This window comes from Fulmarus glacialis, unplaced genomic scaffold (genome assembly GCF_000690835.1).
Source record: "Fulmarus glacialis isolate BGI_N327 unplaced genomic scaffold, ASM69083v1 scaffold2539, whole genome shotgun sequence".
NCBI lineage: Eukaryota > Metazoa > Chordata > Aves > Procellariiformes > Procellariidae > Fulmarus > Fulmarus glacialis.
In genome coordinates, this window is record NW_009234996.1 from 20,475 (window position 1) to 35,293 (window position 14,819).

The 14,819-nt window shown below is 43.5% G+C and overlaps 1 protein-coding gene across 1 annotated transcript in view; it reads left to right on the forward strand.

Moving 5' to 3' along the window:
- Positions 1-13,548, forward strand: part of LOC104082611 (SH3 domain-binding glutamic acid-rich-like protein) — a gene marked incomplete at its 5' end in the record, with an annotated part of 19,935 nt that extends 6,387 nt beyond the window's left edge. Inside the window, 3 exons of the mRNA XM_009585810.1 lie at positions 5,366-5,551; positions 8,777-8,857; positions 13,095-13,548. Of these exons, the coding sequence (XP_009584105.1) occupies positions 5,366-5,551; positions 8,777-8,857; positions 13,095-13,127 (300 nt within the window). The remainder of the gene's footprint in view (positions 1-5,365; positions 5,552-8,776; positions 8,858-13,094) is intronic.
- Positions 13,549-14,819: the final 1,271 nt, after the last annotated feature.

Genomic DNA, 14,819 nt, shown 5'->3' on the forward strand with positions numbered 1-14,819 from the left:
TAAGTGATGATATAACCATGGCTGAGAACTTTATAGGAAATCTCTTTAAAGTTCTTTTAAATCCTCACAACAATGTATGAGCCATTTAATCGCATCTTTGGGGGGAGAAAAGAAAAAATGTGTGTTTTTTCCCTGCATGGAGGTCAGGACACAGGACCCACAGAAATGGCGGAGAACGCCCCGTGCCGAGTGCCAGAACGGGAGAACTGCAGCCGTGTTATCGGCACGGGGAAGTTTGTTGTGTGATCAAAACAGCAGTGCTCAAACTGTAAACTTACTTTGGGTTCCAGTGGTCCATAAGTAGATTTCCAAAACATGTCTATTGTCCAATAAGGAATTTATTTATAAACTGAAAAAATAACAAGACTTAAAAAAACCCTAAAACCCCCTCTTGGCCAGCAGTGTAAACTAAACTATTCTTTTGTATGCCTGTGTATACCAAATAAGATAGAAACTTCTTTGAAGTTCATTTCAATAAAGCATTTAAAACAACTGTTTCCTTGCAGCGGGATAGTGCTAAGAAAGGCTGGCTGTTGGACAGCCAGTTTACAGCCCTGGAGCTGGAGGTGGAGTGTTGCCTGCTCGCTGGACCAAGGTCCTGCAGCATCGCCTGTGCCTCCTTCCTCTTTATTATCTTTTAGTTGAGTTCTTTTTTTTTTTTTTTTTTTCTTTTTCGTTTTTATTCGATGAGTAAAGATTTGGAGGAGAAAAAAAAATATTGAGTCTAAAATGTTGCAGCATTTTCTGGAAAGTTTTCTGTCCACTGGGGTTAAAGCTCCATTTTTGATGGACTGCAGTTTGTTGGAAAATGTCACCCATCTCTACTCTTGGCAGCTTTGACGTGGTTTCTCTTGCGTTACTGATGTCATCCACTGATGCGAGTTAGATCTTAGAACAGTAAATTTAACTTCTGATGTGTATTCAAGTGAGGGACAATAATCCTAAGCTACTCGTTTTCATAACATTACTCTATGCACATGCTGTGTTGAAAGCTTAATGTTTCATGATTGGCTTATAACTGGAAAGGAAGAGAATCTTGATACACAAGGGTATCTTTTGAAAAAAAAAAAAAAGCCTGCTGGAAGCATGAGCTTCTAATGTTGCTTGTGCAGATTTTATATGCAGAAGTTCATAGGTCGGTGGTGAGACTTTGCTTAGCCTCCAAGCACTTGCCATAAAGCTATTTCTGTCTTTGGAACAGACAGTGAAAGCCAAAACCAAGTGAAAATAGATTCATTTGGTTAAATGTTTCCTTTCAACATATCTTCGGAACGTCAGCAAAGTGTATAACGTTTCCACTCACCTGAGTAATTTTAGCTGTTTTTCCCACAAGAATGCCCTGAGAAGCATGAGTCGCTGTCCAGGCTGAGAAACCAGGTGTGTGTTTCTGGGGGCAGGGGGGGTAAAGCCATCTGTGAGCAAAACTGGCTTTCACGAGGGCATTCTTGTTTCCCCAAGCAGGGCAGCAGTGAGCTCCAGCAGGATGCGGCCCTTCCTCTTGGCAGTACTGACTTCTGCTGCTCCCCACCCCAACCCTTCTCCTTTCATCCCTTTGTCTTCATCCCACCTCCACCCCTGGGATTTTGCCCCATCTCCATCCATCCATTTTGCTCTGTCCCATCCGCTCCTGCCTGCAGCCTCTTTCCTGCCTTGTAGTTGTCTGCCCATCCCTGTCCATGATTTCTGTGTTCTTCTTGTGCTTTTGTCTCTATCCACGGGTCCTTCTGCCTCACCAGCGCTGGTCCCCCAGCCTCAGGACCCTGCCGCAGCGGCATTGCTCTCGGCTCCCCAGCTCCTGCACTGACTGTACGCACGTTCCCAGCTCTCCACTGGTGCTCTCTGCTCTGCAAAATGTGTCGGGAGCACTCAGTATAAACAAGGATTTTCGTGTTTGCAAACTGCGGTTAGCTAACAGGCCAAAATAGCTTCAGACATGACAGTTGTTTGCGTAGGATGAGGTGCGGTATCTGGAAAGGCACTGGCCGGTGTCCATGCCCGGTTAGGCAACTGGGAGAGGTTTTTTTGGGAAGCGAGTGCTGCGTGTTGACAGGCGCATCCTGAAGAAAGGCTCCTCACTCCTTCCCAAAGATGGGCAGCAGGAACCATCTTCCAGGCTCTTGTCCCGAGGAGAGCGTATGCCCTTTCGAGTAAGACAAAATACCCTGAAGCAGCAGCAGGCGTCTCTTGCTCTATTTTAGGCACTTCCCTCCCAGTGGTATTCCACTGCCTGAGATTAATAGTTTTCTAAATAAAATCCCATAAAATGATGCGATCTGGCAGCTCGGTGTCTGTTCCGCCTAGCTCTTGTGTAAGTGCTGTCACCGTGGTTGGAAGACTCGTCTGAGGAGCTGGGAGGAAGACATCGCCTCTTAATCTTCCAACTTACTTTTTTTTCTTTGGCCAGAAAACTAATACTACTCATGCATCAACACTAGCTCCTTGCTTTTCTTTACAGTTCTTTAGAGAATTATCTCCTTTGACCACAGACAGACTGAGAGCAGCACAGAGACCAAAGTGCTGTGCTTGCCTTTTCTAGCAGAAAAAATACATTTCCAGCTTTGCTAGCTCTTCATAAACAAGCAGAGAGGGTTATCTGCTGTGATAGCCCTTTGGAGCCGCAGTTGTGAACTTGGGATCTGGTTGTGCTACCTGTAGCTGGAAAAACAATCCAGACACTGTCCTTGCTCCATAAAGCTGGGAGAATGGGCGAAAATACAGCAAAACAGGCAATGTGGCAGTGTGCAGAGAGATGTTTTGCATACATATGTGTAAGAGGAAAACTCTATTTAAGTTCATCATGTGAAATAATGGCAACATAGGGTAGCTAGAGGCATTTTCTTCATGTTGAAGAAGCATCTTAATGGCTGAGGTAGTCCAGCCCTGTCAGAATGGGTGCTGCATGGAAGGACTGGGTATGCGGGGTCTGCCTGTGAAGGGGTTGTGCTGTGAGACTGAGCTGAGATGCTGGGAGGAATGTGAGGATGTGTGCATGGCTAGGAGGCAATCTAATAGTAAAAATGATTTAAAAAATAAAGAGACTTCTCAGGAGATCAGAATGCTAATTACTGTCAAACTTAGGCTCTTGTTTTACATGGCAGAGTGTATAGTTTAATAGTAGATTGGGTAAAAACTTGGGTTTCTTTTTTTTCTTAAGAATTCTGGGACATCTCAAAGTGTGTTCTCACAAAGCAGCAAATTTTGGACAAGTTAAGGACCTGAGACTAATGAAAACTAGCTGAATCTGTAATTTACAAATGGTGGGAAATGGTTAATTAAAATATAACTAGTTTGGGGAAAAAAATTTCCACTTATTCCCAGATCAGTATGTTGCCTTAGATACTGACCGCTGGCAGAGGAGTTTACAATTACAAAGACCTTTCCCTTATTTTAGTCCTACAGAATAGTTCATGAAGGAAGTGTTTGCTTTTTTTTTTTTCCTCTGAGCTGTATCGCACAATGGAGGAAAAACTTCCCCTGACTGCTCCCTCCTGCTGTGACCCCTGTTATTAAAGGCAAGCGAAGAAATCTCTTACCAGTCGATTTGAGTCTGCTGAGAAATGTTTTTCTATACAGCCTGTAACATGAATTATTTCCTCGGGGTGGTATTAACTTTTTTATTTTTATTTTTTATTTTTAGCCATGATGAAAATTAGCTAATGCCCAGCAATATTCTTCTGTTTAAGGGTACAAGGGTACTCGCTAATTGAGTTCAGCGGCTCCTCTGCTGACATGCCAGGAGGAATTACGATGGCTCTTGCAGCCCTGGGGCAGGCAGCTTCCCCCCTGAAGCTGGGAGCACGTTTTTCCTCTGTCGGGAGAGCAGGTCTCTTTGCACTACGCTGAGCTAGACGCAGAGGGAGATCTATCTATCCAGGTTTTTTAAAAACAAAGCACCCCACCCAAGATCTAGTTTAACCTGGGCTGGTTCCCTATCATGGATTGTCACGCAGCCAGCAGCGATGGCTCCAAAGGAGCTGCTAAAGAACGAGTCGATGGATGCTCAAAGCCTGCCAAGGCATGGCAGTCTCCTCTTTGGGCTCTGCTCTCCCAAGCCGAGCCCTTCCAGGCAGCACTTCTCCTACACTAAAACCTCGCACCCTTCCTCCAGCTCCCGGTCCCGCTCCGTGCCCCGCGGGTGCGGGGCTGTGCGAGCCGGGGCGCAGGCACCATATTTGGCTCTCGGCTGGCTGCGCCCTGACCTCGGCGCTGCTCGCCGGGAGCTGCCTGTTTTCCCTTCGCCCTATATGGAGAGGCTGCTCGGGGAAGCTTGGTGGCTGACCTGAATTAGAAGCAGTGCAACATCTGTATGAAGCGCTGCTTTTGTTGCACTGAGCTAATTAAGTTAAAGCCAGGCCTTGGACCGGTTTTGTAGTGAAGAGAATAATTGGAAGAGAACAAATTTCCCATTAAATCCCTTTTTTTTAATTGTTTGCCAGGATGTGCATGGTTATAATTTCCTTTATGGTGGTAAAGTCATGCAGAGGAAGAACAGAGCATAAGCAGAAGATCGCTGTATCAGGAAGTCAATAATTCACATGTGACAGTAATAAAAACCACCTTTCCTGTAAAAAGGCAGCACAGTCTTTGCCGCACAATCCTGCTTTTCACTTGGGTGCTGTGTGAGTACGCAGAGGACAGGCTGGCAGGGATCTCATCCAGCCTGTGCAATCACCTCTCTGAGACTTCTCCTTGAGTCGAGCAAGGACAGGGGCTGCGGGGTCGCAGCTCTCCAGAGACCATACCTGCCGCCACTGGAGCACAGCAGAAGAGGGTTTTGTGGGTTTTTTTGGTCCAAAGAAACACAGCCAAAATTGCTTTGAGGTCTTACTGTCAAAGATGACTTTATGAGATCTCTGTTGGGAGGTCCCCGCAGCGAGATGCATAGCCTACATGAGGAGAACAAAAACCTGGACTCTGGGAAGGGTGGGTTCAGCCTGTGCTTCCAGGGGCACGAAGGAAGCAGATTGTATCTCAGATGTCCCTACAGCAAACTTCACTGCACCTGGAAAAACAACATTCCCCCAAATTAAGCGTAAGGCCTGGACAACATAGCTTCTGCAAGGGGACTGCTTGCACCTTTGCTTTTGGTTGGAGACCTTTAAGGTTCACAACACTCAGATGTGTATAGGGACAGGGTCTTTAGACTTCAGCCTGTTCAATTATATAGGAGCCAAGTCAAGGCGCAGATATGATTCTTTAGAAGATATTTTTTTAGTCTAAGAATTTTCATACTGCTTCCATTTTCAACCTGTTTTGCACCCCCTTGTTTCTGCATTGAACCCTGGAATTGCATAATCAGCAGCAGAAAAAATGGTGTGACTGATTTTGTTTGCTTTCTCTCCCTGCCCCGCCTCTTTTGTGACAGATTAAAAAGCAGCAACAAGATGTGTTAGGTTTCTTGGAAGCCAACAAAATTGAATTTGAGGAAAAGGATATCGCCGCCAATGAGGAGAATCGGAAATGGATGCGTGAGAATGTCCCTGAAGACAGCCGGCCAGCAAGCGGGAACCCCTTGCCGCCCCGGCTCTTCAACGACAGCCGGTACCTCGGGGTAAGGGATGGCTCCAGCTCTCCATCTCTGCTTGTCCCAGTCCTCTTACTCGCTGCCACAGTCTGTGTTTTGCTGTTGTGATCAGCAAGAAAGGACTTGGCCAGCCGTATGTTCAAGTGTGCAAACTGTGAAGGACATGGAAGGTGTTAGACGTTTGCCCCTCCTCTTGGGCTTTTAATAATAATTGATTCTTGAATATTCCAGTTTTGCCATAGAGGAGAGAATAAAATTTGGACCTCCTGATTGTCAGATCATTGTGCTACTTATTGGAATGAGCCTACCACCACCTTGCAGTGTATATGTATTTTTTTCCCTGTGTTTTTTTGCCCCCTCTTATGGCTCTGAAAGTTTGCAGGTTTTTTTTAATTCTCATGTTCACCATGATTGTGAACTAACACTTCACAGAAATCTGGCACTGTTGCATCAACCTTATGTTCTGCAGCAAGTTCAGAGATCTGTCTGTCTACATGGGGTTTGCCAATATGTATGGATCCCAGATCGCTCTGAGGTCTGTTCATCTTCCAAAATAAATGCTCAGACATCAAATGATGTCTGCCATGACCATAAATCAGTTTTCTGATCCTTCTTGGGATCAGTTTTTGTGTACTGCTTGCAAAACGAAGGCGGTTGCGGTCCACTTACTCCAGTGCCTTGAGCAGATTAAAACTCATATTGCAAATACAATTCCTACTTGCAATTATTTTAATGCTTGATCAAAAGTAAGTTGCCCTGCAGCACTGCTACTCAGCGGGCCATGCTTGAATGATTATTAGATTAACTGTTGATTTTATTTTTAAAACTTAGTATCTTCTGAAAAGAGCTCACAGTGTGCATTCCTCTGGTGCCGTGTGTTGGTTTCTAAGTTATTTTGCAGTCTGGTCCTGACCTGCGAAGTCTGTAAGTCAGAACCTGCCAGTTCTGGACTTTTGTGAGGCGGTTCTGTGGCTGCTGAAAGAAATTATTCTCAATGCACCAGGTTTTTTTTCTTGCTTGTAATAAAAGCAGAACTTGAAACAATATCCACAGTGAGCTAATGTACAACTTGGCTCTCAAAATTTTACTGACTGTGGTTGTGACATGGAAAAAGGTTGGTTTGGAGCGACAAATATAATGATCAATAGTTGTCTGCAGCTGAAAGCTGAGAAGGGGCTAGTCACAAAGCATTGAAAATCTCTGTTCAGTTATCTCTCTTTAAAAACAAACAAACAAACAAAAGAGGCAAATATTTCTGTACCAGTAGGAAGTCCAGTTGCAACGGTATCACCTTTCTCGCTTGGTGTACCAGAGCTTTAGGGATGCAAGCAGATCACTGTGCAGTTGTCTTTTATCAGCGAAATGTTGCCGAATTTCTGCCGCATTGCTGCACCTAGATCTAGATGCTTGCTTATCAGAGATGCTTCTAATGTGTCCCCAGCTGCAACCCGTGACAGTTCTGTAAGCAGTAATTTTGGGGAGAGGGGTATAGATGCTTCAGACCAGTTCTTGCTATGGGTTTATTTCATCCCCCAAATTTTGGTTGGTGTCACTTTGAAGTTTTGAAGTTTGGTCAATTTGTGTAGCTGGATTCGAGTTACTACCATTTAGCTTTCAGGAAGGAAAAAGTTAATTCTATGCCCACACGTTTGAACCTCTTTATGTCTTTATCTGATCCATCTCAAGCATGAACTTCCCTGTTTGTTTCATCTGATGCAGCATAACTGGCAGAGGAATGAGCAAATTGACTTTTATTGGCCTGTGCACAGCAGAAAGGCTGAAACTGTAGATGCCGTGCAAGTTGGCATGAACCCTGCTCTTCAGTCACAGGCATTCCTTTCCTGGTAGATGCTATGAAGCAGACTGCTGGACTATGCACTAGCAAGATAAACAACCCCTTTGTTATCCAGCAGCCCCAGTACTGTCAACAGAAGGGCTTCAGGGAGGATTTAACGTAATCATACACATTTTTATCAAACTAGCACCCGAATGCTACGTGTACAATTTGAACAATAATTTAACATCCCTGATCTCTAGGCAGCTTGAATCCTCTGTTCCCTGTACGTTCTTCTGTTCCAGCTGCAACAGCCTCTTCTTAGAGCTGCCCCTGCTCTGAACACGCTGCTATTTTCAAACAGCATTTGCTATTTCTTAGGCTTTTGCCTACCAGACTGACAAGCATGCGAAGCAGCGTGCCCTTAATGGCAGCTCTCTCCCTGACTTCAGCCCGAGACTGAGCCTGCTCTGAGCTGCTGCCTTGCCTTGGGTTTCTCAGCGAGGACTTCTGCATCAAAGCATTCCCCACTAAAGCTGGAGAAAGCTGGTACTGTTGCTTCAGTTAAAAAGGAAGAGAAGGAAAGTCATAGGACAGATATGTGCTGAGTTTGGAAGTAGGAGTGAGGGAAGTATGTGGTAACTCGGACGATGGCGGACCTGCACAAACCTTCTGGGTTCGTTTGGTCAGTGTTTGGCAATTGCTGTTGGTGAGCCACACTGGGCTTTTTGCTTGCTCCTTCCTAACTTAGCAGAGAACTAAGCTGTGTTGTTTGTGCTCTGTACAGCACTGCATTCTGCCTCAAATATAAAAAAGGGCAGAGAAGGAAGCATTGTTATTTCTTTTATTATTTCATTGTTTTTACCTTAATTTTCCTGGGAAGTGGCTCTGTGCATACTTAGAGCAACTGTAGTGCACGCTATGAGTACAATGAACAGTGCCAGCTGATTTCCTTCGTTTGCGTAGACTAATCATTAATGGGAAACATGATGGGAAAGGATGTACTCTCAGTTTACAGGTTTAAATTTAACTTGTAACAGCTTTAAGAGTTAATGTCCATGGTTGCACAGTTGCCATGACTGACCAGTAATTAGCAATGGCACCTGTGGACATCAGTGTTTCTGATGACAAGGTATGGGCTCAGCCCGCTCCTGCAGGAGGGACATCCATGCCAGACCAGTGACAACTACCTTGCTATGGAGGCTGTCCCTCTGGGAAAGGCGGAAGCATCTCACAGCAGCATCTTGTTGCTACAGATACTGAAATTCCCAGCTTGTCACTTTTCAGACAGTACAATTTCTATGGTATCAGCGCTAATGATAAATATCTGAGGTGATGCTCTGAATTTTGCATTTGGCCACAGGAAGCAGTTTGCTCGGTGCGGGCTGGGTAACGCACCAAACTGAGCTGCGATTATTTCTGACCATTCATACTTCTGTCTTTTGTTTCCACCCCCCTCCCTGACTCCCATGGTGAAGGACTACGAAGCTTTCTTTGAAGCTCGAGAGAACAATGCAGTATATGCGTTTTTAGGCTTGACTGCGCCACCTGGTTCAAAGGTAGGTGTGTACATTTCTCACAGTAAACCACAACCTGTATTTTACACCTTGTTCTTCTCTGCTCATGGTAGGATCTTTTATGTGTTCTGTGGTTGCCCCAATCAATCTATCTCCCGGTCTGATATTCAGTCTCCAGAGACTAACTTTCAGGCTTCAACATCACAGCAACACGCTGTTGTTATGTGCTGGTTTATTTGGAGGATGCTGTGTTCCCTGGAGGCATCTTCCCCCCCCTCCTTCTACCAGAAAAACTCCATGTTCAGTACAGATGCTCTTTTGGTATCCTCACTGCAGAGCCACCCTGCTCTTTTATAATTTAATGGAAAAGCTTTTGTTGCTTTGGAAAGAAGAGCTGGGTCAAGTTCTTCACGAGTAATAATTGTCTCTTACCATTGGATTTTTTTTTTTTTATTGTACCCTCTGGGAACAAGTGAAAGAGTAGTTAGTATTTGCACTGAAAAATGCACAAGATATCTAGATGAAAAAAATAGTCACAAAACCAAAGAATTACTTCAGTTCAGTGAAAAAACTTAATTAATGTGAAGTTTTGACGAGATTTTTGTGCTAGAAAATTCCTTGAAACCAGAGTCACTGTTTTTGAAATAATCTGGTCTTGCTTCAGAGTAATTTTTTCCTCCAGTTTGTTATCTGAAGCCTTATTTTCCTTTGCCAATTACAAACTGGTTTGCTGGTTTGCGGATGCAATGGGCTGGACTTCTTTTGATTTTGATAGGATAGGACAAGCCTGCTTTATACGTTTCACTTGACAGCAGCAGGATCCTCCAGGTCACTTCCAGCTTTCTTGTTCCAATGAATAAACACGCCATTTCCTTTCAACTTTATTCATGTAAGAGTTGAAGGTCATGCTGTGCACATCGCTAAGAGACCTAATTTTAAAGGTGGATGATGATCCATCAGTATTAAGCATTACAAGTTGTGGGTCAGATTGAAACAGTTTTGGGAGCCAAACAGATTTCTAGCGGTAGCTCCACTAATGTGAATGGTGTAGCAAGGAAAAACTCTGCCTCGTACAGAGAATTGCAGAGAGTAAAACCTGTGATATGTGCCCCAGCTTCATGTGTCGCCGGCATCAGGAGGCCAGATGCATACAGTGCGATAGTCATGTAAATCTTATTTAAGTTTCTTGGAACATCTGCGCAGCACGGCACAAAAGACTATGCAAGATGGAGCCAAGGAGTGAGAAAGCAGCCCTGAGATCACGGGATGCAGGAAAGCCTGTGTGTTTCCCCTCACAGCCGAGATCTGGGAAGTGCAGCGGTACTGGAGAGCAGTTGCTGCCGTAATGAATCAGGTCATCTGTATCTATAACACTTATGAACATTGCTGCTTACTTAACCTGACAGATTGCAGAAGCAGTCTGCATGGCTATTACTTGCTCCGATTCTGTCCTAAGGGGTGGGTTTTAAGGAAAAGGTGAGTTTTAAAAGGGAGAAACATAATGCATTTGTACTCTGCTGAATTTTCATATTGCTTGCTACAGCATGGGGAGGTGCATTTGAACCAATGAAGATGCCCTTTGCATAAGTGACCTTGTACCCAGTGCATTCTGCTGTTGGGCTGACTTTTAGTATCCGTCCCACAATTACATGATGTCAAATCAAGCTGATTGCCTGCTGCTGAGGCAGAGAAACTGATTTGTAGATGCTGAATTTGGCATTTACAGCGTAGCTGCATGCAGCTTGGATATATTGTAGTTAATGACATTGCGTCTGCATATGTTGCTACATAAAATGGAAGGAGTCTGGGATCAACCTATTGACCTTGCTATGGCAAGAGAGGACCTTGACAGCAAACCTCCATTAAATGTCATCATGAGAGATGTGGAAAGTTGTTTGATTCTGACACAAAGTTGCAATATTAATGCTAAACAAGAAGGGCTCAGAAGTGAGCATGGGAAATGCAAGTAACTATTTACTGAACCCTGGTGCTTTGGTTTGTGCTTTGGGCACTGAGAGTACAAATGGACCTACAAACCCTGGGAAAGGTTGGCATTCAATTTAGCTTAAGTATCCCCACTTCGAGCAATAAGGGTTTTAAGGGGAGAGGATTTGGTGAGTTAAAGACTGTGAGTAGTTATTTAAGGACTGAGAGCATGCTCCATGAGGGGCCTCGGGGGAGAAACAAGAAAAAGTATGAAAGAGGGATAGTGTCAAATCTGAAAAGCTGCGCCTTTCCCAGGTAACTAGCAGGGCCATGCCCAAGGAAATCAAGTTTGACCTTCAAGACAATTAGGTTAGCATGTTCTCTGAGTTACTTGTATCCACTTTCCTGGGGATGATGGAAATACCAGGAATCCTCTCCAGCTTACCACTGCCTGTTTTGAAGAGAAGTACTTTGTCCTCCATTTTCTGGGAAAAAAAAAAAAAAAAAAAGCGCTAGATGTCACTTCTGTAGTGCCACGACTGGTTAATGGAGTTGTTACAAAGCCAAGGGAACCATGTCCTCTTTGTTACCATTCAAAGAATCACTTGTCTTCTAGAGAATATCAAACATCCTTTTTTTTTTCCCAGGCTTTGTAGACCTTTTTAATCTTTCCTTCATTCTTCACCTGCCTTTTCTGCCGTGAACTTGATAGGATGCCATTGCACAAGCAGCGTGGCTGCGCCGTGGCATCCCGGCTCCGCTCTTTGACCTGCGACGTGCGGCCAGAGGAGCAGAGCGCAGTCCGGGAGCGCGGCAGACCTGGGCCAGAAGTCCGAGCGAGGCTGTTCCCACGCCCCTGAGTTAAAAGGCAGCACGATGCGACACGCTTGGGCAGATAGCCAGGAAAACCAGAGTGATCCACCACGTCTAAGATAACGGAGATATGCGTGGTACTTCCTGCCCTGCGGGCTGGGGTCACCCGCTGTGTCCTCTCTCTTACAAGTCTTACAGGCTTCTTGGAAATTCCCTTCTTAGTCCTTTCTCCTCTTGTTTTTTGTTTGTTTAGTGTACTGGCTCATGTTAACAATGATGCTGTTGAGTCTGTTATCTTCAGTATTTCTACGCAGTCACCAAAGCAAACAACTCCATTACATAAAAGTTGAGTTTAGCAGAACTTTTTCCTTTAAAATAAACCATGCTGTCCACCCTGGAGTGTTGCAGTGAGAGCACTGTGACTGTCCATCTGTTTGTAGGCCATGTTGCTGCTAACAGGTAATTAAATTAATCTTGAGTCAAAAGTACACTTGTAGAAACCATCTTCAGAAAAAAATTCCTTTCGCATTTCTTCTGTTGTCATTCTGTTCCCGTTTGTGACCACCTTGCAAAGGCTGAAAGACGACTGAAAATGCAGGCTATTGGTTTTTAATGTTCCTTCTGAAACATACTGAGAATTGTTAGAGGTTAGCTGGTACGTCCACTAAACTGCTTCAGCTGTTCCTTCATCTCAGAAGCTTCACAGGAATGTTTTCATGTAGCCAAAGGGCACCAGATCTATACCAGGTCCCTCGAAGGGGTGTGGGTTGGGAGCCCTGGGCATGGAGAGCAGGTGGTAGGCAGGAGCGGCTCCCAAGGAGCAGGTCCCTGCTGGCTCGCTGCCCCCCGCAGCGGGGAGCTGGGATGACTCGGCAGCGCCGGTGCCAGGACAGATCTGCTGCCAGCCCCGGGATGGAGCTCACGTATGGGTCTTCTGCTGGAGCAGCTCCGAGCTGTGTCTAAGGACTCACAGGCTGCTCTGATCACCCTTCTGGAAGGCAAAAGCTAAATGCTGGCTTTTGGTCGTTTGGTAGGGTTTAGTTCAGAAAGTAAATTATGTCTCTGCTGAGACGTGTTTGTTTTTTTTTTTTTTGTCTTCCTTTGTTTTTTTTTTGATGTGGAGACTTTTATTAATTAAGAATTCCTTTTCCATTTAACCATAGTTCTTCAAATAATCTTTGATCTCTAAATAGTTCTTGTGTCCTAACATGATATCAGGGATAACTCATTATATCTGATCTTTTTTTTTTTAAACTTTTATGATCAAAACTGATCTTGGCCACAGGTCGGAATATTCCTGCAGGTCCTACCTGAGCTAGCTTAGAATTGGAGTTAAAGCCAGCACTGTATGGGACTTGTTTTATAACGTCATCGTAGGCAGTGGGGACTCTTCTATTGAGTTGGGTTCAGCGCTGCTCAATTCTTAATCATGTATTGCTGCAATTTCTGTTATGTCTCATGTTGGTGCCTAACACAGGTATGTGTAAGTTGTCGCCTTTCATAAAGTACTAATATGTGTAATTCTGTTCTGCTGTTTCAGGAAGCTGAAGCACTGGCAAAGCAGCAAGCATGAATTTCAACTGCCTTAAATGTTCTGTAAAGGGAATCTCCACAGCTTTTTATAAAATAGTACAATTGTCTCTGCTTCAAGAAATGTAGATGTGATTTCTAACATTCGATTGGTGCTTGCAGCATTCACCATACATAACACAAATTTGAACACAAGATGAAAATGTGAACATAAAGGTAGAGAGCACAGAGTGAATTATTACCAAGTTGGAAGCGTAGGAAACTGAAGCAATTAGATGAATGATTTTCACATAGTTTAAACTGTCTTGGCAATTTGTCCATTTTCTGTAAACTTCAAGAAACTATTTTAGTACTAATAATACAGATGGGGTTATACCTAAAGATCCAACTATTTAAAATATGGAAAACAAGCAACAGCATCTAAAACCTTGTCAGATACTAACTGTAGTGCCTGAGTTGCCTCAGAAATGTTACTGAATTACACAGTAATTTTTCAGTGTCTTTTCTGGTTTCAGATGAAATTGTAGGTGGTATCGTGTAGTATAGCCATTGTAGTCACTTTTGAAAGTTGTGTTTGTTCTTTTGTAGAATGGATATTTAAGATTTGTATTGTAACACACTGTACAGATGATAAAAAAAAAAAATGCCATGTATTTGTCACTTAAGTGATCCGTGTGGGCTCTTTGGACAAAGAAAAAGGGATTTGGGCAATGGACAGCCTTTCCGTTGGCAAGTTCATCACACAGCTGCCTAAGCATGGCTCGATGACATGTCTGTCTGCCAGATTCAGAGTGAAGTAGGCGCTAATTCCCAGGCAATGTTGCAAATAAGCCAAAACGGCCAGAAATGGCATTTCCTTACCTGTGTAAGGGTGAAAGCCTTTAATGTATTTCTCTACAAAAATACCAGTTCACACTGCTTATAGTATTAGGCATCTTACTGTATGTTCAAGTAGTCATTAGATTCATATACTATTTTTTCAAATGGGGAAATAAATGTTTGAATAGCAAGAACTATTGTAATTAAGCAAGACTTTTTTTTTTTTAAGGTTTAAAAATTTTTTTTCCATTGTTATTGCCATATCATGAAGCTATTACAGGAATTGCGAATCAATTAAAGTGTCTTGTATTGATGAATTTACCATGTGCAATATTAACCTGTCTGTTCTCCCAGTGCTCATGAGAGAGACTGTATTTCTTGGCCATATTCTGCAAAAATACAAATAATTACAAGTGCCCTGAAGGATAAGAAACAGGTTTAAAAAGTGTGTGGGTAATTTAAAATGCATTTTGCACCACATAATGTACTTATTCCCCAAAAGCATCAAAAGACAGTGAGAAAGATCATTAGTCCTTGCTATAGTTAAAGGATCATTCTAATAGCTCTGCACACACACACTTTGATTTTCTTTGCTTTATGAAGACAGAAAAACAGGTGGTACAGATCAGCAAAAGGCTGCAGCTTATCATAGCCATGCGGTTATTTTACACCGATGCTGTAAAATGTGTGCAGTGCTTTTTAAATACTTTCTGAAATGGCTTACAGTTCATAGTTTTGAAGTCTGAAATTAGGAACAGGATAAAAGTAAAAACTTACAAAGATGTTCTAAAGTGTGGCAATTTAAATACTTCCCTCACCAGTATTTCTCTGGGGCTTTTGTTCCGTTCACTACAACTGATGATTTTGTCAACATCTATTAAAAGAGAAATGCAGCTACTTGCTTTGGTTGGAGGGG